Source organism: Carettochelys insculpta, chromosome 25 (assembly GCF_033958435.1).
Source record: "Carettochelys insculpta isolate YL-2023 chromosome 25, ASM3395843v1, whole genome shotgun sequence".
NCBI lineage: Eukaryota > Metazoa > Chordata > Testudines > Carettochelyidae > Carettochelys > Carettochelys insculpta.
In genome coordinates this window covers 2,219,227-2,233,223 of record NC_134161.1, presented here as the reverse complement: position 1 = coordinate 2,233,223, position 13,997 = coordinate 2,219,227, and the positions used below count along the sequence as shown (strand labels likewise).

The 13,997-nt window shown below is 56.9% G+C and overlaps 1 protein-coding gene across 2 annotated transcripts in view; it reads right to left on the bottom strand.

The window, feature by feature from the left end:
* PCSK7 (proprotein convertase subtilisin/kexin type 7) overlaps window positions 1–13,997 on the bottom strand; it is a 45,787-nt gene that overhangs the window by 8,372 nt on the left and 23,418 nt on the right. For both annotated transcript variants that reach the window (XM_074976770.1, XM_074976769.1), the window contains exons 9-11: window positions 7,510–7,677; window positions 5,579–5,686; window positions 1,643–1,745 (exon numbers count right to left, since the gene is read on the bottom strand). In XM_074976770.1, the coding sequence (XP_074832871.1) occupies window positions 1,643–1,745; window positions 5,579–5,686; window positions 7,510–7,677 (379 nt within the window). The remainder of the gene's footprint in view (window positions 1–1,642; window positions 1,746–5,578; window positions 5,687–7,509; window positions 7,678–13,997) is intronic.

Sequence of the window (13,997 nt, the reverse complement as noted above, 5' to 3'; positions counted from 1 at the left end):
GTGGGACCCGCCAGGGGTGGGAGAGGAGGAAAGGGGATTGCAATGGGACACTTGTCTAGTGGGAGATCCATTGAAGGTCCAAATTCTCCGCTCGCTGCCCCATGCTGTGCCACGCGGTCAGACTGGAGGCCCCTGGGGCCCAGTCCAGGACAAGGAGCTCGCTTAGTGTGACTATGGGGGAATCGGTCACTGCAGTCGGACCGTGCCCATGATAGAGGGTTTGAGGCGGGGGGCTCCCTGCCCAGCAGAGGGTGCGTGTGGAAGTCAGAGGTGCAGCCAGATGCCAAGCTGTCAGTCGCTCAGCTCATGCCCCTACCTCAGAGCAGGTGGGAAAGGCTCCCTCCCTGGCAGGTGAGGGACTCTTCCGGCCCCCTGTTCTTTGCAGCCCCAGGCTCAATGGGCCGAACTCCCAGGGCCAGCAGGTGAGCCGAGGGCCGAACCCCACGCTCACCCCCCACTGCAGAGACATGCGGGAACGCCAGTCACTTCAGGGGGGCAGAAGGAGTGCCTGTCATGCAGGGGGCAAAGCAGGATGACGAGGCCGGGGCTGGACAGCAGCATAGGTGGGACCACAGGAAACACAGGAGGCCAGTGAGCCTGTGGTGAGGGGCTCCCGCTAGGGGAAGGAAAACAAGCCCTCAGCTCGGGCTGCCCTACTTCAGCTCAGCTTGAGTCCTGGGCCCCCCTTCCCCCTGGTAGCGGCTCTGGAGAAGGGCCTTGTTTATGTTGAGAGAGGCTGGCCAAGTCAGGAGCTGAAATATTCCCTAAAATGGTCAAAGGCAGCTGAACAGGTCTGGCTGCAGCCCAGCCCCGGCTGTAAGCGCTTGCTAATGTCCGTCTGCCTTTCCACAGCCATCACTCTACACAGCCGGGCGCGGCTCAACAAACACAGTTTCCTTGGGGGAAAGTCGCAGCACTCTCCAGAAGAGAGGACTCAGGCTTCCTGGGACACGTAACTCTTCCATAGTCCGCCTGCAATCCCTGGGCTGTGCCAGGCCGGTCTGTCCTGTCCCTCTCTCCCACCACTCTGCTTCGGCTCCTGCTTGGCTGATGCCTGGTTCCTGGCTGGGAGGGCATCCGGAGCTGCCACCCCCAATCTGCCTTCAGCACAGCACACGGTCCACACGCCCAAGGCTAAGCAGCTGCGGGCTCTGCTCTGGCATCAGTCCTAGCCTCTCAGCACTGCACACGTGTCCGTGCACCCCTGCCCCGGTGCAGCGCACGCAGGGGAGACCTCGCTCTGCTTTGGTCTGAAGCCCCCCATGCTTTGCATGCGCGAGCCCCAGCAGGCTTTCTCCAGGGCTCCCTGCTTCACCCTGCTCTTGCCTCCAGCGGGCTGGGGAACCGACCTCCCCTGACCACCCACCCTAGCCATGCCAAAGCCCTCGAGTGATGCAGGGCACTCGTATCCCATCAGCCTCCATTGCCTCAGCCGCCCGGGCACCCACACAGCCCTTCCAGGGCATCTGTGCTCCCTGGAGGCCGTCACAGCCCTCCCCTTAGGAAGGCCAAGCCCAGCTACCTCCCTGTGAGAAATGCCCTGCCCAGCTACCAGCTGCCTCTGCGGCACAAGCTGGGGACCCAGAGGCGGACAAGGCCTCGTACTCCCTCAGTGTGGGCGGAGGGGCCCTGCTGTGCTTACCGTTCCAGGTGACCTCCAGGGCCTGAGGGACCTTCCGGATGGTCCGGCCCTCCTTTAAAACAGGGCTGCTGTACGATGCCAAGTATGGGACAGACTCCCAGATCTGGTTAAAGAAAGACAGAGCACAAGTTAGTTCCCTGCAGCGTCTGAATCCAGCCCAGCCCCTCGGCCCCCGAGACATTAACCCATAAGCCTTTAAGCCAGAGTCTCCCCACGACTGGGCTATTGCCCGTGGTCACCAATGAGGTGTGAATTATTTAGAAACAGCTCCGTGAGCCATTACAGCACATCAGGGCAGGAACCGAAATGCAGGGCCCAAGATTCAGCAGCCGCTCCTGGGGAGATCGCAGCACGCAGCCCTGGCAAAGCAGGATGGCTGAGCAGAGGGAGCGCTCATTGATTTGTCAGAGGAGTGGGTAGGAGTGAGGACACCTGGGTTCCATTTTCCCTTCAGCTCACTTGAGTTCCTTGTGTCCTGGCCGGGGTGGCTGGGAAGAGGGGGCCCAGCAGGAGCGGCAGAGAAAAGCAGGTGTTGGTCTGCGGTGGTGCTTCCCAGGGAAATGAAATTTGCTCTGGCTGAGTCACAGGACCACTAGCCAAGGAAGCCAGGGTTGGATTCCCAGGACTCCACAACACCACTCTTTGCACCAAGCCTGGGACAGCAAAGCACCTCCCTGAGCCCTGCAGGGCCAGAGACAGGGATAAACTCCCTGAGTAAGGTGTTCTGGGCGGGGAACGAGTCTGGACCCGACAGGGTTGGCCGGTTTCCACACACGCTGCCGCGCAGGTAACCGACCAGCATGCGGCAGTGAAGAGATTTGCTGAAAGTCTCACAGCCACTTTGTGCCAAGGCTGGGACTGGAACCCGGCTCCTGCTCTAGCAGTCCCCTCCGGCTGCAAGGCACCAACACAACCCGCCCTGTGGCGCCAGGGCTGCTGCATTTGCCCTCAGAGAACGGTGGTTGCCTGCTGCTGGGGGCGTCCGTCCTTGTCACAAAGCCTGGCACCCAGCAGAAGGAGCGACAGCCTCACCATGTTGCGCACTGCCAACAACCCACCCAGGGCCATGAATCAGACCCACCGGCCTCCATAAACAAGCCTCCTGCCTCTGGCTATATATAGAGCTCGGAAGGAGGGGCAGCTGGGGGCAGGTCTGCACCGCTTGCCTCAGGGCTCATGACTTCATCCCCAAACCAGCTGAACAGGGAGGCAGTGCAGCAGGAATCCTTACATTTTGACCCCAAAGCCGACACATCACTTACCGTACAAGGACGGCCACAGTCCTTGTCCTCTGTGCAACTGACCTTGGGAGTGAATGGGAGGGGCACATTTGACTAAGGCTCAGTGGAGCAGGGGTTCGCGGCACAGCCCTGCTCTGAGCAGTCTGTGCGTGCCAGGCTCTGTGCTCACCGAGCCCTGGGGAAGCAGTGGCCGCAGCGGTCCTGCCTCCAACCCCAGCTCTAAGGGTCCTAAACACGGGACAATGCGTCCCTTTTAAAAAATAAGTCAGGACGTCTGTTTGGTGTCCCAAATATGGGACCGTCCCGCCCCACACGAGATGGTTGGTCACCCTACACATTTGGCCTTGCTGGAACGTGAACCAGAGTAGAGCCAGCTCCCTCTCCCTGGGCTGGGCCAAGCTCTGAGAAGCCAATGGGAGCAAACACACTGAAATGCTTTCCACGAACTGCAGGAGTAGCCAAAGAGGCCCAACAGGTCATCTTCTCCAGTCCCTGCACTTGGGGCAGAAGCACGTATTATCTAGAGTCGACCATCGCTAACCACTACTGCTCTGATCTGCTCTTAAAACCCTCCAGAGGCAGAGATTCCATAACCGCCCCCGGGAATTCGTTCCAGTGTTTTAACTATTCCGACAGCAAGGAAGTTTATCCCATGCTGCATTTTAAACCCACTGCTTCTTCTCCCCTCCTCAGCGGATGAGCACCATTTATCACCCTCCTCTTATCACAGTTTTTCACATACTTGAAGGCTGTTATCACGTCCTCCACCTCAGTCATCTCTTCTCCAGACTAAACAAGCCCAGTTTTTTCACCCTAGCCTCATAGGTCATGTTTCCTAGACCTTCCGTCACTTTTGTCCATCTCCTCTTGTTCTCTCATTTGTTCTCATCTTCCCTGAAGCGTGAGGCCCAGAACAGGATGCAGGACTTCAGCTGAGGCCTTATTAATGCAGCGTAAAGCGGAAGAATTACTCTTCGTGTCTTGCTTAGAACTCTCCTGCCAGCACACCCCAGAATGATGTCTGCTTTTTTTGGCCATGGTATTTCATTCTTCACTCATCTTTCATGGGTGGGCGACTCTGCCCTCCCCGCACACGCCCCACTTCTTGTCTGCTGTGCTCTCTTCTAGGGCGTCATTTCCCATTCTTGTCGCTCCCTAAGAGCAGAGCTTGTACTTCCCCTTGCCAAACTTCATCCCCTTTATTTCAGAGCTTTTCTCCAGTTTGCCATGATTGAATCCCTCCCTGCCAGGTACTTGCAACCCTTCCCAGCTTGGTGGATTCTCTGGGCCGCTACCCCAACCACTGATAAGGAAGATACTGAAAAGCATCAGACCCAGGAGAGTTCCCCACGGGACCCCACTTGCTATGCCCTGTCAACTCCACCGTGAACCACTGATAACCTCTCTCTGAGCAGTGTTTCCCAGCCAGCCGTGCATCCAGCCTGCAGGAGGCTTTCTAGGCTATATTTATCCAGGAGAAGATCATGTGGGACAGGAACAAAGGCCAAACCTGACCATATCAAAGTGGGCAGCCCCGACCCCAGGTGTGCGCAGGGAGCTCAGCCGCTGAGGGAGCAGGGAGAATTTCTGCAAAAGCGCTCTTCTCCCATTACTGCAATTTATCAGGATAACAAGAGAAACAGAGAGAAAGCCGCGCTCGTCTGTATACTCTCAAAACCAAAAAGCAGTCCTGTAGCACTTTAAAGACTAACAAAATACTTTATTAGGCGGTGAGCTTTTGTGGGACAGACCCCTGTCCCACAAAAGCTCATCACCTAATAAATTATCAGGAGAAATACTTAGCGTAACAAAATGGGACAGCAGGAGAAACTGAGGCACAGAGAGGGAAAGTGACTGGTCAGAGGCCAGCAGCACAGCCAGAACTAGACTAGGCTGCCGGTCCCGAGCAATGGTCTCGCCAATGTTTTCCACCTGCATGTAGAATAAATTTTGTTGTGTGCACCAGGCGAAGAACCACAGGCTGCCGGCTGTGGGTGCTGCTAAGCAGCTAGGCAGCACCTGAATCTCTCCTGGGCAGCCTCCCGACCCCCAGCGTAGAAGGACTAGTGGCCCTGAACCCTGTTACACTGGAGCACATGGAAGCAGCTGCTTGAGGCTATAGCTTTGCCCCGCAGAGGGGACCACTCACTCTGCCTCCTCCGTTTGACAGCTGGAGCAGGGCTCTCCCCTGCATGGACGGGTCCCTCATACACACCCTCAGCAAAGGACTGCCTGGCTCCCCCAGGACAGAGGTGCGGGGCTGCTTTGGAGCCCTGCGGCTGCCAGAGCTCAGCCAGAGGGGAAGGCCATGTGGCCCACCGGGCGGTTTGGGAGATGGGGGCTGCTGTCAGACTGTCCTGAGGTGGAGGCATGCTAGGCCGGGCCCATGGCTGTCTGGCCACTTGCACAGCCCTGCCTGGGCTGTCCCAGCGGTGCACTGTGAGCACATTACCTGGACGCCCTGCAGTTCCTGGAAGCAGCTATCAGAGCCCTTTTTATTGGCGCCCAGGGTGGCTTGACCCCAGCCCTGCCAGCGGGGCAGCGGTTCGCTCCCCAGCGATGGGCATTGTAGGAACGACTCGGCCAGGCTGGCAGGAGCGGGAGAGGAGCTGTTGGCAGGCTGGACTTGTCCCTGCATGCGGGAGGTGTCTTGTCTGCCAGTCAGAGGGGGCTGCCCACAGCCGCTGCGAGTTACCTTGGCGGCATTGACGAGTCTCCATGCGTTCAGCAAGCCAAAGCCGTGCTCGTGGCTGTGGTTGAAACCCGCCCGGTTGGTGTCCCACTTGGCGCGGCGATCTTCATACTGGAAAGGAAGAAGAGGGAGGCCGAGTGACTCACCGGGGAGGGGAAGGGAAAGCAGCACCTGCCTCTTGCAGGGTGAGCAAACGTCCAGCTGTGCAAAGACAGGCTGCAAGGCCTGGGGGGACTGAGACAGCTCCCTCCTTGCCCTGCTGCACACCTACCTTTGGGCCTGCCTTGGAAATGCAGCCCTGGGCAACCCTCCGGGAGCTGGGGGAACTGGAGTGGGAAGGAGGAGGCCCCCTCTGCCTAACTCAGCAGACTTTGCCAAAGAGGCTCAGAAGCGGACGGTAGCAGCAGCACAGGCCGCTCCGGCTCTGCCGTGGGGCCAGATAGGAAGGACAGCTTGCCTGCCCTTTGTTTATACTGAGCCCCAGCCCAGCCAGAGTTCCTAGCTCTTCAAAAGAGAACCAGAAGTGCAAAACACAGAAAGGCCTCTGCCCTCAAATCACAGAATCATACAATCCCAGGGCTGGAAGGGACCTCAGGAGCTCATCAAGTCCAGCCCCCTGTCCAAAGCAGGATCAACCCCAACTAAATCATCCCAGCCAGCACTATGTGAAGCTGGGACTTTAAAACCTTTAGGCATGGAGATCTCTCCACCTCTCTCGGTAACACATTCCAGTGCTTCACCACCCTCCTGGGGAAATAGTTTTTCCTAATATGCAACCTACACCTCTCCCTCAGTAACTTCAGACCATTGCTCCTTGTTCTGCTGTCTGTCACTACTGACAACAGCCTCACTCCACCCTCTTTACAGCCCCCTTCAGGAAGCTGAAGGCTGCTATTAAATCACCCCTCAGTCTTCTCTTCTGTAGACTAAATAAGCCCAAATCCCTCAGCCTCTCCTCATAGGTCATGTGCTCCAACCCCCTAATCATTTTGGTTGCCCTCTGCTGAACCTGCTCCAGCAAATCCATACCCTTTCTATACTGGGGGGCCCAGAGCTGGACACAATATCCCACCTGGACCTTTCCTCCCTCCCTGCCCAGGTCCTAGCCCCCAGAGAGCCTAACGGCCAGTTCAAAGGGGCCCCTCCAGTCCCGTAGAGCAGCGAGTGGGGCAGGTCAGCTCTGGGCCCTGCTACCTCTGGGGTCTAGTGCCTTGGCAGCGGCTGTCTGAGGTGGTGGCAAAGGTTACCCTGGGCCAGGGCAAGTTTTATCTCCCCGTGTGACATGGACACGCACCGAGCGCAACAGAAAGCCTGTCCGCGGGCCAAACCCCGATGCCTCATTCGGATTCGCTACCTCCTCGTTCCTTCCACAGCCAAAGCACCGCGAGCTGGCAGGAGCTCTGCCTGAATCAGAGCCAAGGCCTCAGCATCGGCACAAGGGCTCTGCCGCAGAGGCGCTGAACCCCCTGCCTGCGCACGATGGGGCCACAGGCCAGTCAGGCCCGTCTGCTTTCCGGCGGCACACACTGCAGTTGCCATTGCAAAGCTTCTGGTGTACGTGCCCTCTAAAGCCTGTCATCCAAATGGCACTCCCCACTCCGGCTCTCGCGCTGTCCCCAGGCAGGCACAGCCCAGAGACCTCTGAAGAGCTGCACCCTGGCTGAGCCACTCAGGGAGTGCCTGGCACACAGGCCATGGGGACAGCAGGGAAGACCGTGTGCCTTTGGCAGCTTCCTAGTGAGAACAAGGGGTGGGGAAAATCAACCAGCCACCGGGGGCCGGGAAAGGGGCAATGGATGCAGGGTGAGCTCTCTGCACAAGCCCAGCCAGCCCCCACTGGAGCCTTTGCAGCGAGGAGCCACGGAGAGAAAGCAGAGGGCTGGAGGTGCGGCATGGACGGATGAGGGGCATCCTCCAGGGAGCTCTTTCCTCACCTTGGTGGCAGTGAAGACAATGATGTGCTGGACGTCTCGCCAGGTGAGGCACGGTCGCACCTGCAGCATCAGGGCAATCATACCGGCTGCGAGGGGGGCAGCCGCTGAGGTCCCCGTGTGGCCCTCGGTGCAGCCGTTGGCTTTCTGAAAATCCCAGTCGGTCGTCACCTGCAGGGAAAGAGACAAAGAGACGTCTCGGTCCGAGGCAGGCAGCCGGCAGCTTTCAGGAGGAGCGAGCCCCCGATCTGGGAGTGCAGGGCTCACCCCGGGCCCGTTGCTCGCTCTTCAGTCGGGGGAAAGCACCACCCGACGGAGGCTAGGCCTGTCTGTAATGTCCAGAACCAAAGCCCTGGGCGTAGCCTGGCCCCAGCGAGTGCCCCTGCCCGTCTGCCCAACGCTCAAGCTGAACTTCAGCCAATGACGAGGGCCCACAAGCCAAATGATCCCCTGGAGTCGTACAGAGGGTGTTTCACCTCGATGGACCTGCCAGGCCCAGCTGCGAGAAGCCAGATTTCCGGCCCAGGGGTTCGAAGGGGCAGACAGAGTCTGGGGTGTCTACCGGAAAGGCCACCCAGGGCTCTGCCAGGCTCCTCCTGGCCAGGCCTGCAGCTCTGTGCTCTCCACGTGCTCTCACCACAGCCAGAATGGCTCCTGGCTTCCCATGGCAGGGTGAGACCATCAGAACCATGAAGGGCAGCTGGAAAGGGGAGGGGCAGAGCAGGGTTTGGGGGAACCAAATCAATGCCCCAGGGGCCTGGTCTGGCAAGGGTCCAGGTCACTGAAGAGCAGGAGGCCCAAGCACTCCATGGGCTGTTCTTCCCCAGGGCCTTTCCACCCCTTCCCAGCTCCTCTCTCTCTGTGGTCTGTCCCTGCACTTGCGCCCCCAGGATAACCCCCCTACCCATGGCTGCGTCACGGGCATACTCCTGGGGGGCTGGGTTGTGCTTTGCTTGTTGCAGCGTTCAGAGGTGCCCAAATCCCTCTGGCTTTAAACGGCAAATAGGTTCCTAACTCCCCAAGGCCTCTGAGCAATCCAGTCATGTAGTGCAAGGTGCTGTACACCCAGGAAGCAAGGCCTGTGCTGTCATTCAGGCCAGCGGGGTGGGGGAAAGCTGGCGATTGCCCAGGACCCAGCAGTTTACAAGGGGACAGGGGCCCGACTGCTGCTGCAGTAGCGCTGTGGAAAAGTGTCTCTTGACTGACGCATTTGGTATACCCCATGCAGGGTCTGGTGTGGGGCTTCTGGGCCCTGGAACCTGCAAGGGGCATATCAAAAGGCAAGAGAAATCAAAGCAGGCAGGTTGGGTCTAGGGAAGGCAAGGGGCAGCCCAGGGCTCCTCAGGCCATGGGGCTGAGCCTTGGTCTCTGTGTGTGTGTGTCTGTGTGTGGTGTGGGGGGGTGGTTGTGGACCCTGACGAAGAAGCAGGCAGGCAGGGGGCCATTGATTGCCGGCTGTGGGCCTGGAAGCAGACCTCATTGGATCTTCTTGCCTGGCCCCCAAGCTCACCCACACCAGAGACCGGCCCCCCCATTAATGCCTGGAAATGGGGAGAACCCAGGCAATTTACACATTGGCAGTGACGGTGAATCCATCGCAAGCCATGGTAACTTGCAGCCGTGGTTAATCACACTCACTGCTAATGATATACGCTTCATTTCTAGCCCGTAATGGTCTAGCTTCACCTTCTGGCCATGTGATCTTTTCTACCTTCCTCTGCTCGATTGATCAGCCTCTGGTTCAGGGTTTCTTCCCCATGGTGGTTCTGAGCAAGTCACCCCTCAATGTCCTTTGGCCATTATCTTTGAAAACTCGTGGAGATCGGGAGAGGTCCCGGATGAGTGGAAAAAGGTAAATGTAGTGCCCCATAGTAACAGTCCGGCAGCATTGGCAGCAGCCAGTTTCAAGTGGAGTACCCCAAGGATCGGTTCTAGGGCCAGTACTGTTCAACATCTTTATTAATGACCTGGATGAGGGGATGAATTGCACTCTCAGCAAATTTGCAGACGACACTAAGCTGGGGGAGAGGTAGACACATTGGAGGGTAGGGACAGGGTCCAAAGTGACCTCGACAAATTGGAGGACTGCGCCAAAAGAAATCTGGTGAAGTTCAACAAGGACAAGTGCAGAGTCCTGCACTTGGGATGGAAGAATCCCAGGCATTGTTACAGGATGGGGACGGACTGGCTAAGTAGCAGCGCAGCAGAAGAGGACCTGGGGATTACAGTGGATGAGAGGCTGGAAATGAGTCAACCGTGTGCTCTTGTAGCCAAGAAGGCTAATGGCATATTGGGGTGCATTAGGAGGAGTATTTCCAGCAGATCTAGAGAAGTTGTTATTCCCCTCTACTCAGCACTGGTCAGGCCACATCTGGAGCATTGTGTCCAGTTCTGGATCCCTCAGTATAGAAAGGGTGTGGATGCATTGGGGAGGGTTCAGCAGAGGGCAATGAAAATGATTACGGGGCTGGAGCACATGCCCTGTGAGGAGAGGCTGGGGGATCTGGGTTTCTTTAGTTGGCTGAAGGGAAGACAGAGGGGCGACCCGAAGCTTAAAGTTGCCTAGAAAGCAGGTGTGTGTGGAGGCTGCGGAAAGCGGGAGCCAGAACACGGAAGCCCAGCTGGGATGTGATGCCGGCACACTCCACTGTGCCACATGGGGGGCAGCTCGTGGGCGCTTAGCACAGCAGTGGCCCTCCGGCAGGAAAGGCGCTATCGAAAGGCACAGGCAGGGAGGCAGGACTTAGTTAGGCTGCTTCAGCCCCAGCACTGGGCTTCGAAGGCAGGAGCCTGAGTTCGCAGTGGCCAGCCGTCCAGGGACTGAGCGGCTGCAATGACGCAGAGGCAGGCCTCACGTTCCCCCCACGGGGCCCCCGAAAGAAGAGCAAATGCAGACCCGTCACCGTGGCCTTCCGGGTCCCTACCAACTCCACGCAGGCGGAGGCGCGATGGGCGCCTCTCCCTGCCCCCTCCCCGGCACGGCTGCAGGAGCCACCAGCCACCTCCTCGCTGGACGGCCGTGGCCTAATAGCACTCGTGGGCTGTGTGGTGGTTGAGTTCACGCCCCAAGGCGGCCAGGCAGGCCAAGTGCCAGAAGGGTTGTCGCTGTCAGCCGGAAATGGAACAACGGGGCAGGGGTTAGTACCTGGAAAGTCTGGAGGTTGTTGGCTCCAGTGGTGAGGAGAGGAACAGGCACTGGGCTCAGGGAAGGTCTGAGAGGACAAAGGGCGTGGACGCTGCCGGGGACCTGCTGCCAGCCAGACAATCAGACTGTGGCTAGAGACACTGCACTTCCTTGCCCTCCCGCCTCCGCAAAGGCCGGGTGCCGCAACCGCTGCCTCTGACATGTCCCCAAGGGCGTGAGCAATGGAGCCGAGAGGGGTCCTGACATCCCAGCTCAGCCTCACTTACAGGCGCTCTTTGCTTCCTGCCCCATGGGGCTAGGAGTCAGTGCTCCACGGGCAAAGCACGCCGGCGTCCGAGGCAGAGCCCTCAGTAGAGTCACCGAGCGAGGTTAGCACAGGTTTCTGGCTGGGTGCTGTGGGGGCCAGCACTGTTCAGAGTGGCCCGGCAATACCCAGCACTTGCCATGACAGCCAAGCAGTCAGCCTCGCAGCCTGGTGCACCTGCTCCGAGACACGGGCTCTGGTGAGTGCTGGCAGGATTGCTCCCCGGGGTGCTCCAGCCAGGAGAAGGCACTCAGGTACCACGCTGGCAACCCTCTCTCCCCCAGCTGAGAGCTGTGAGCCAGTTGGACTCAGCAGTTCAGTTCTGCAGGCCCAGAAAGCTGAGTGTCCTCCGGAGTGGGTTGGGTTTCTCTCCTGGCTGCCCTGCGTGATTTTCCACAGCTCCGGCTCCTGGGCTGAGGATGACTGGCTTTTCACATACTACCCAGCAGCGTCCCCTGCTTCCCTCTTGCTCACTGTGAGCTCAGCCAAGCCCTTGCCTGAGGCTCAGCCACACTTGTGCCACCGCCGTGTGGTTACCACCCCGCCAGCTGGCACCCTCCTGCACGCAGCCTTCACTTGAGATGCAGGGAGTGTCTCCCCTGTCCGCCAGCTCACCCGATTCTTCCCAGGAAGCATCAAGTGGCCAGTTTGGCTCAGCTCAGCTCCCGCATCCAGATGGGGATTCCTGCCAGAGGCTGAGCACTGCTTGACGTAGGGGGCTGGGACAATGAAGTCCTGCACAGAAGCTTGGAGCAAGTAAATGCTGCACCTATTACAATTCAATGGATACTCTTTTCTTAAAAACACAAAGTCAGAGCCAGGCCCAAGCTGCAGAGATGGTGCACTGGAAGTGAATTAAGGTAACCTGAATTAAGGCCACCTTAATTCCAATGAAGAAAATCCAGACAGGGGTTCAATGCCCTTTAACTCATCGACTTTAAATTCACACCTATAGTTAATTTGGACTAACTTTCTTGAGTATCCAGGTGTAGGAAAGTTCCTAATTACTTTAACATAGCTACTTGCCAGGAGAGAGGAAAAGCAGCCAGAGCCATGTAGAAAATAAAACCACCAGGCCAAGCCCTGCTGTTTCAGCTACAGCCGCGTAATTCTAGACTAGCTCATCAAAGGGCGGCAGATTTATCCTGTTTTTACAGTGGCGTAACCAAGCAAAATTCAACCTGCATAAGAAGTATCCTCATAGAGAACTTACACCTAAACAAGCGAGCCTTGACAACGCCACTTGAGAAGTCCCCAAATGGCACCTCATTCTGTCCTTCATCGTGCCCTGACATCTGCTAATTAAAACTTGGTTCCGGTCAAAACCCAGGGCAAGGGGGCATAAACCTTTGTTCTTCTCCGCTCACGGCGGGCTGTAAGTGCACCCTCCATTGCCAAGAACCGTACTAACTTTGTTGACTTTTATGTTTCACTCCAAAGCATTTTGTCAGCTGCTAATAACAGCTGCAATTTGCATTAAGATACTGCATGTTCTACCAAAAAAAAAAAAATTACAGCCAGCCCCACAGACGTCAGTCAGTGGTACAGTTCATGCCAGAGACCATAGTAAATTCTTCTCATTAACAGAAATGGTAGAACATTTCTAGTCTGACAAAGAGATGGCTGCCAACAGCGTTAGCTCCACTACTATGAAAGGACAATTGAAAAGCACAAAGAGGAGAGGCTCTTCTCTGTAGAAGGGGGTGGGTGGATATTTAGTCCGACTTAACAGAGAGACAGTTTTACCAGAGAAGCGATCGTGTTACGGTAAAAAGAGAAGCCAGATCTGCATCTTGTGGAATTCCTGGGCTGGACGAGGCATCCAGTTCAGACTCCCAGCGGGAAGGGGTGTGTCTGTATTCGCACCACAGGAGGCCATTCTTTAAGGAGGAGGGCACGACAGACTATTCAAAATGAGCTCCCAGAGCTCAGGTGTGGAGGAAGCTGGACACTAAACGTAAGAACTACAACACACAGACTTCCTAAATGACTGGCCTTTCTTGTTGGCTACCACCAGTGGTTTTCAAGCCAGCATGAGTTAATTCAAGTTATTTTTAAAGGGCAACTTTAAACTCCATTACAGGTTTTATGTCTTTTGCAGCACCCTGAGTCTAATCATTTTCTCAGCTGGGTATGTGCTCATCACTAGTAGAGATACTGACTCTCTGCATTAGCCCCTCGATTTTCGGAGATGAAAAGAGCCAAGCTTACCAGAGGTCATTTACTTTTCAGTACCCAAACTGAGCAGCTGGTTAACCAATCTCCTCACGGTCTCTTTCATTGTTACCTTTTCCAGGATCTCCACCCCCAACACTTTCTCCATTTCTAGATGGAAGCCCTGTCATTCCCCCTATTTCTGCCAATTAATCATCCCAGCCTGGCTGGTGCAGCAGAGATACCTGGTTAGAGACGGCAGACCCAGAGCGAGAGACTCTTTCGGAGAGTTCTTGTTGGTAGATCTGCCGCCACACCTGAGCCATGAGAAGTGGACAGATGTATTCAGACTTTGCTTCTGGTAAGGAACCAGAGATGATGCTTATTTCTCAGGAGCAGAAGGAGATTTAGAGTGCTGAAGAGGAAAGGTAACTGAGAAGCCCCTCTTCTGCGCATGCTATCTTGGCAATACCTTGAGGCTTCCCAAGCTACGTCTCCTCTCCCGCTGTCTTGTGTTTAAAAAGAGCAGCAGCCCATAGAAACAAACACTCTCGGCTACTGAATGTTAGTGGCTTAGGGCATGGCACAGCCAAGCAGGCCTGAGGAAAGTTACAGCGGTGTTGGGAGACGCATGTTCCCACTGGAAGCCCTGCAAATTCTCAGCCTCCTGCCCCCGCAGCCGGGTCTGTGAACACCATCTGTTTGCTATAGACAAGCTACTGCAACCCTCAGCATGGTCCATGACCGGCCCAGCAGCGCCCACTACACAAACTGCTGATGGGTTCTCTCTCTCCCTGCTGTGGGAAGGGGGTTCAGAGACAGCCCAGGAAGGCCAGCAGACCAGCAGCACTGGTTGCACTCGTTCTGCCACCTGAACAGAGAAAGGGG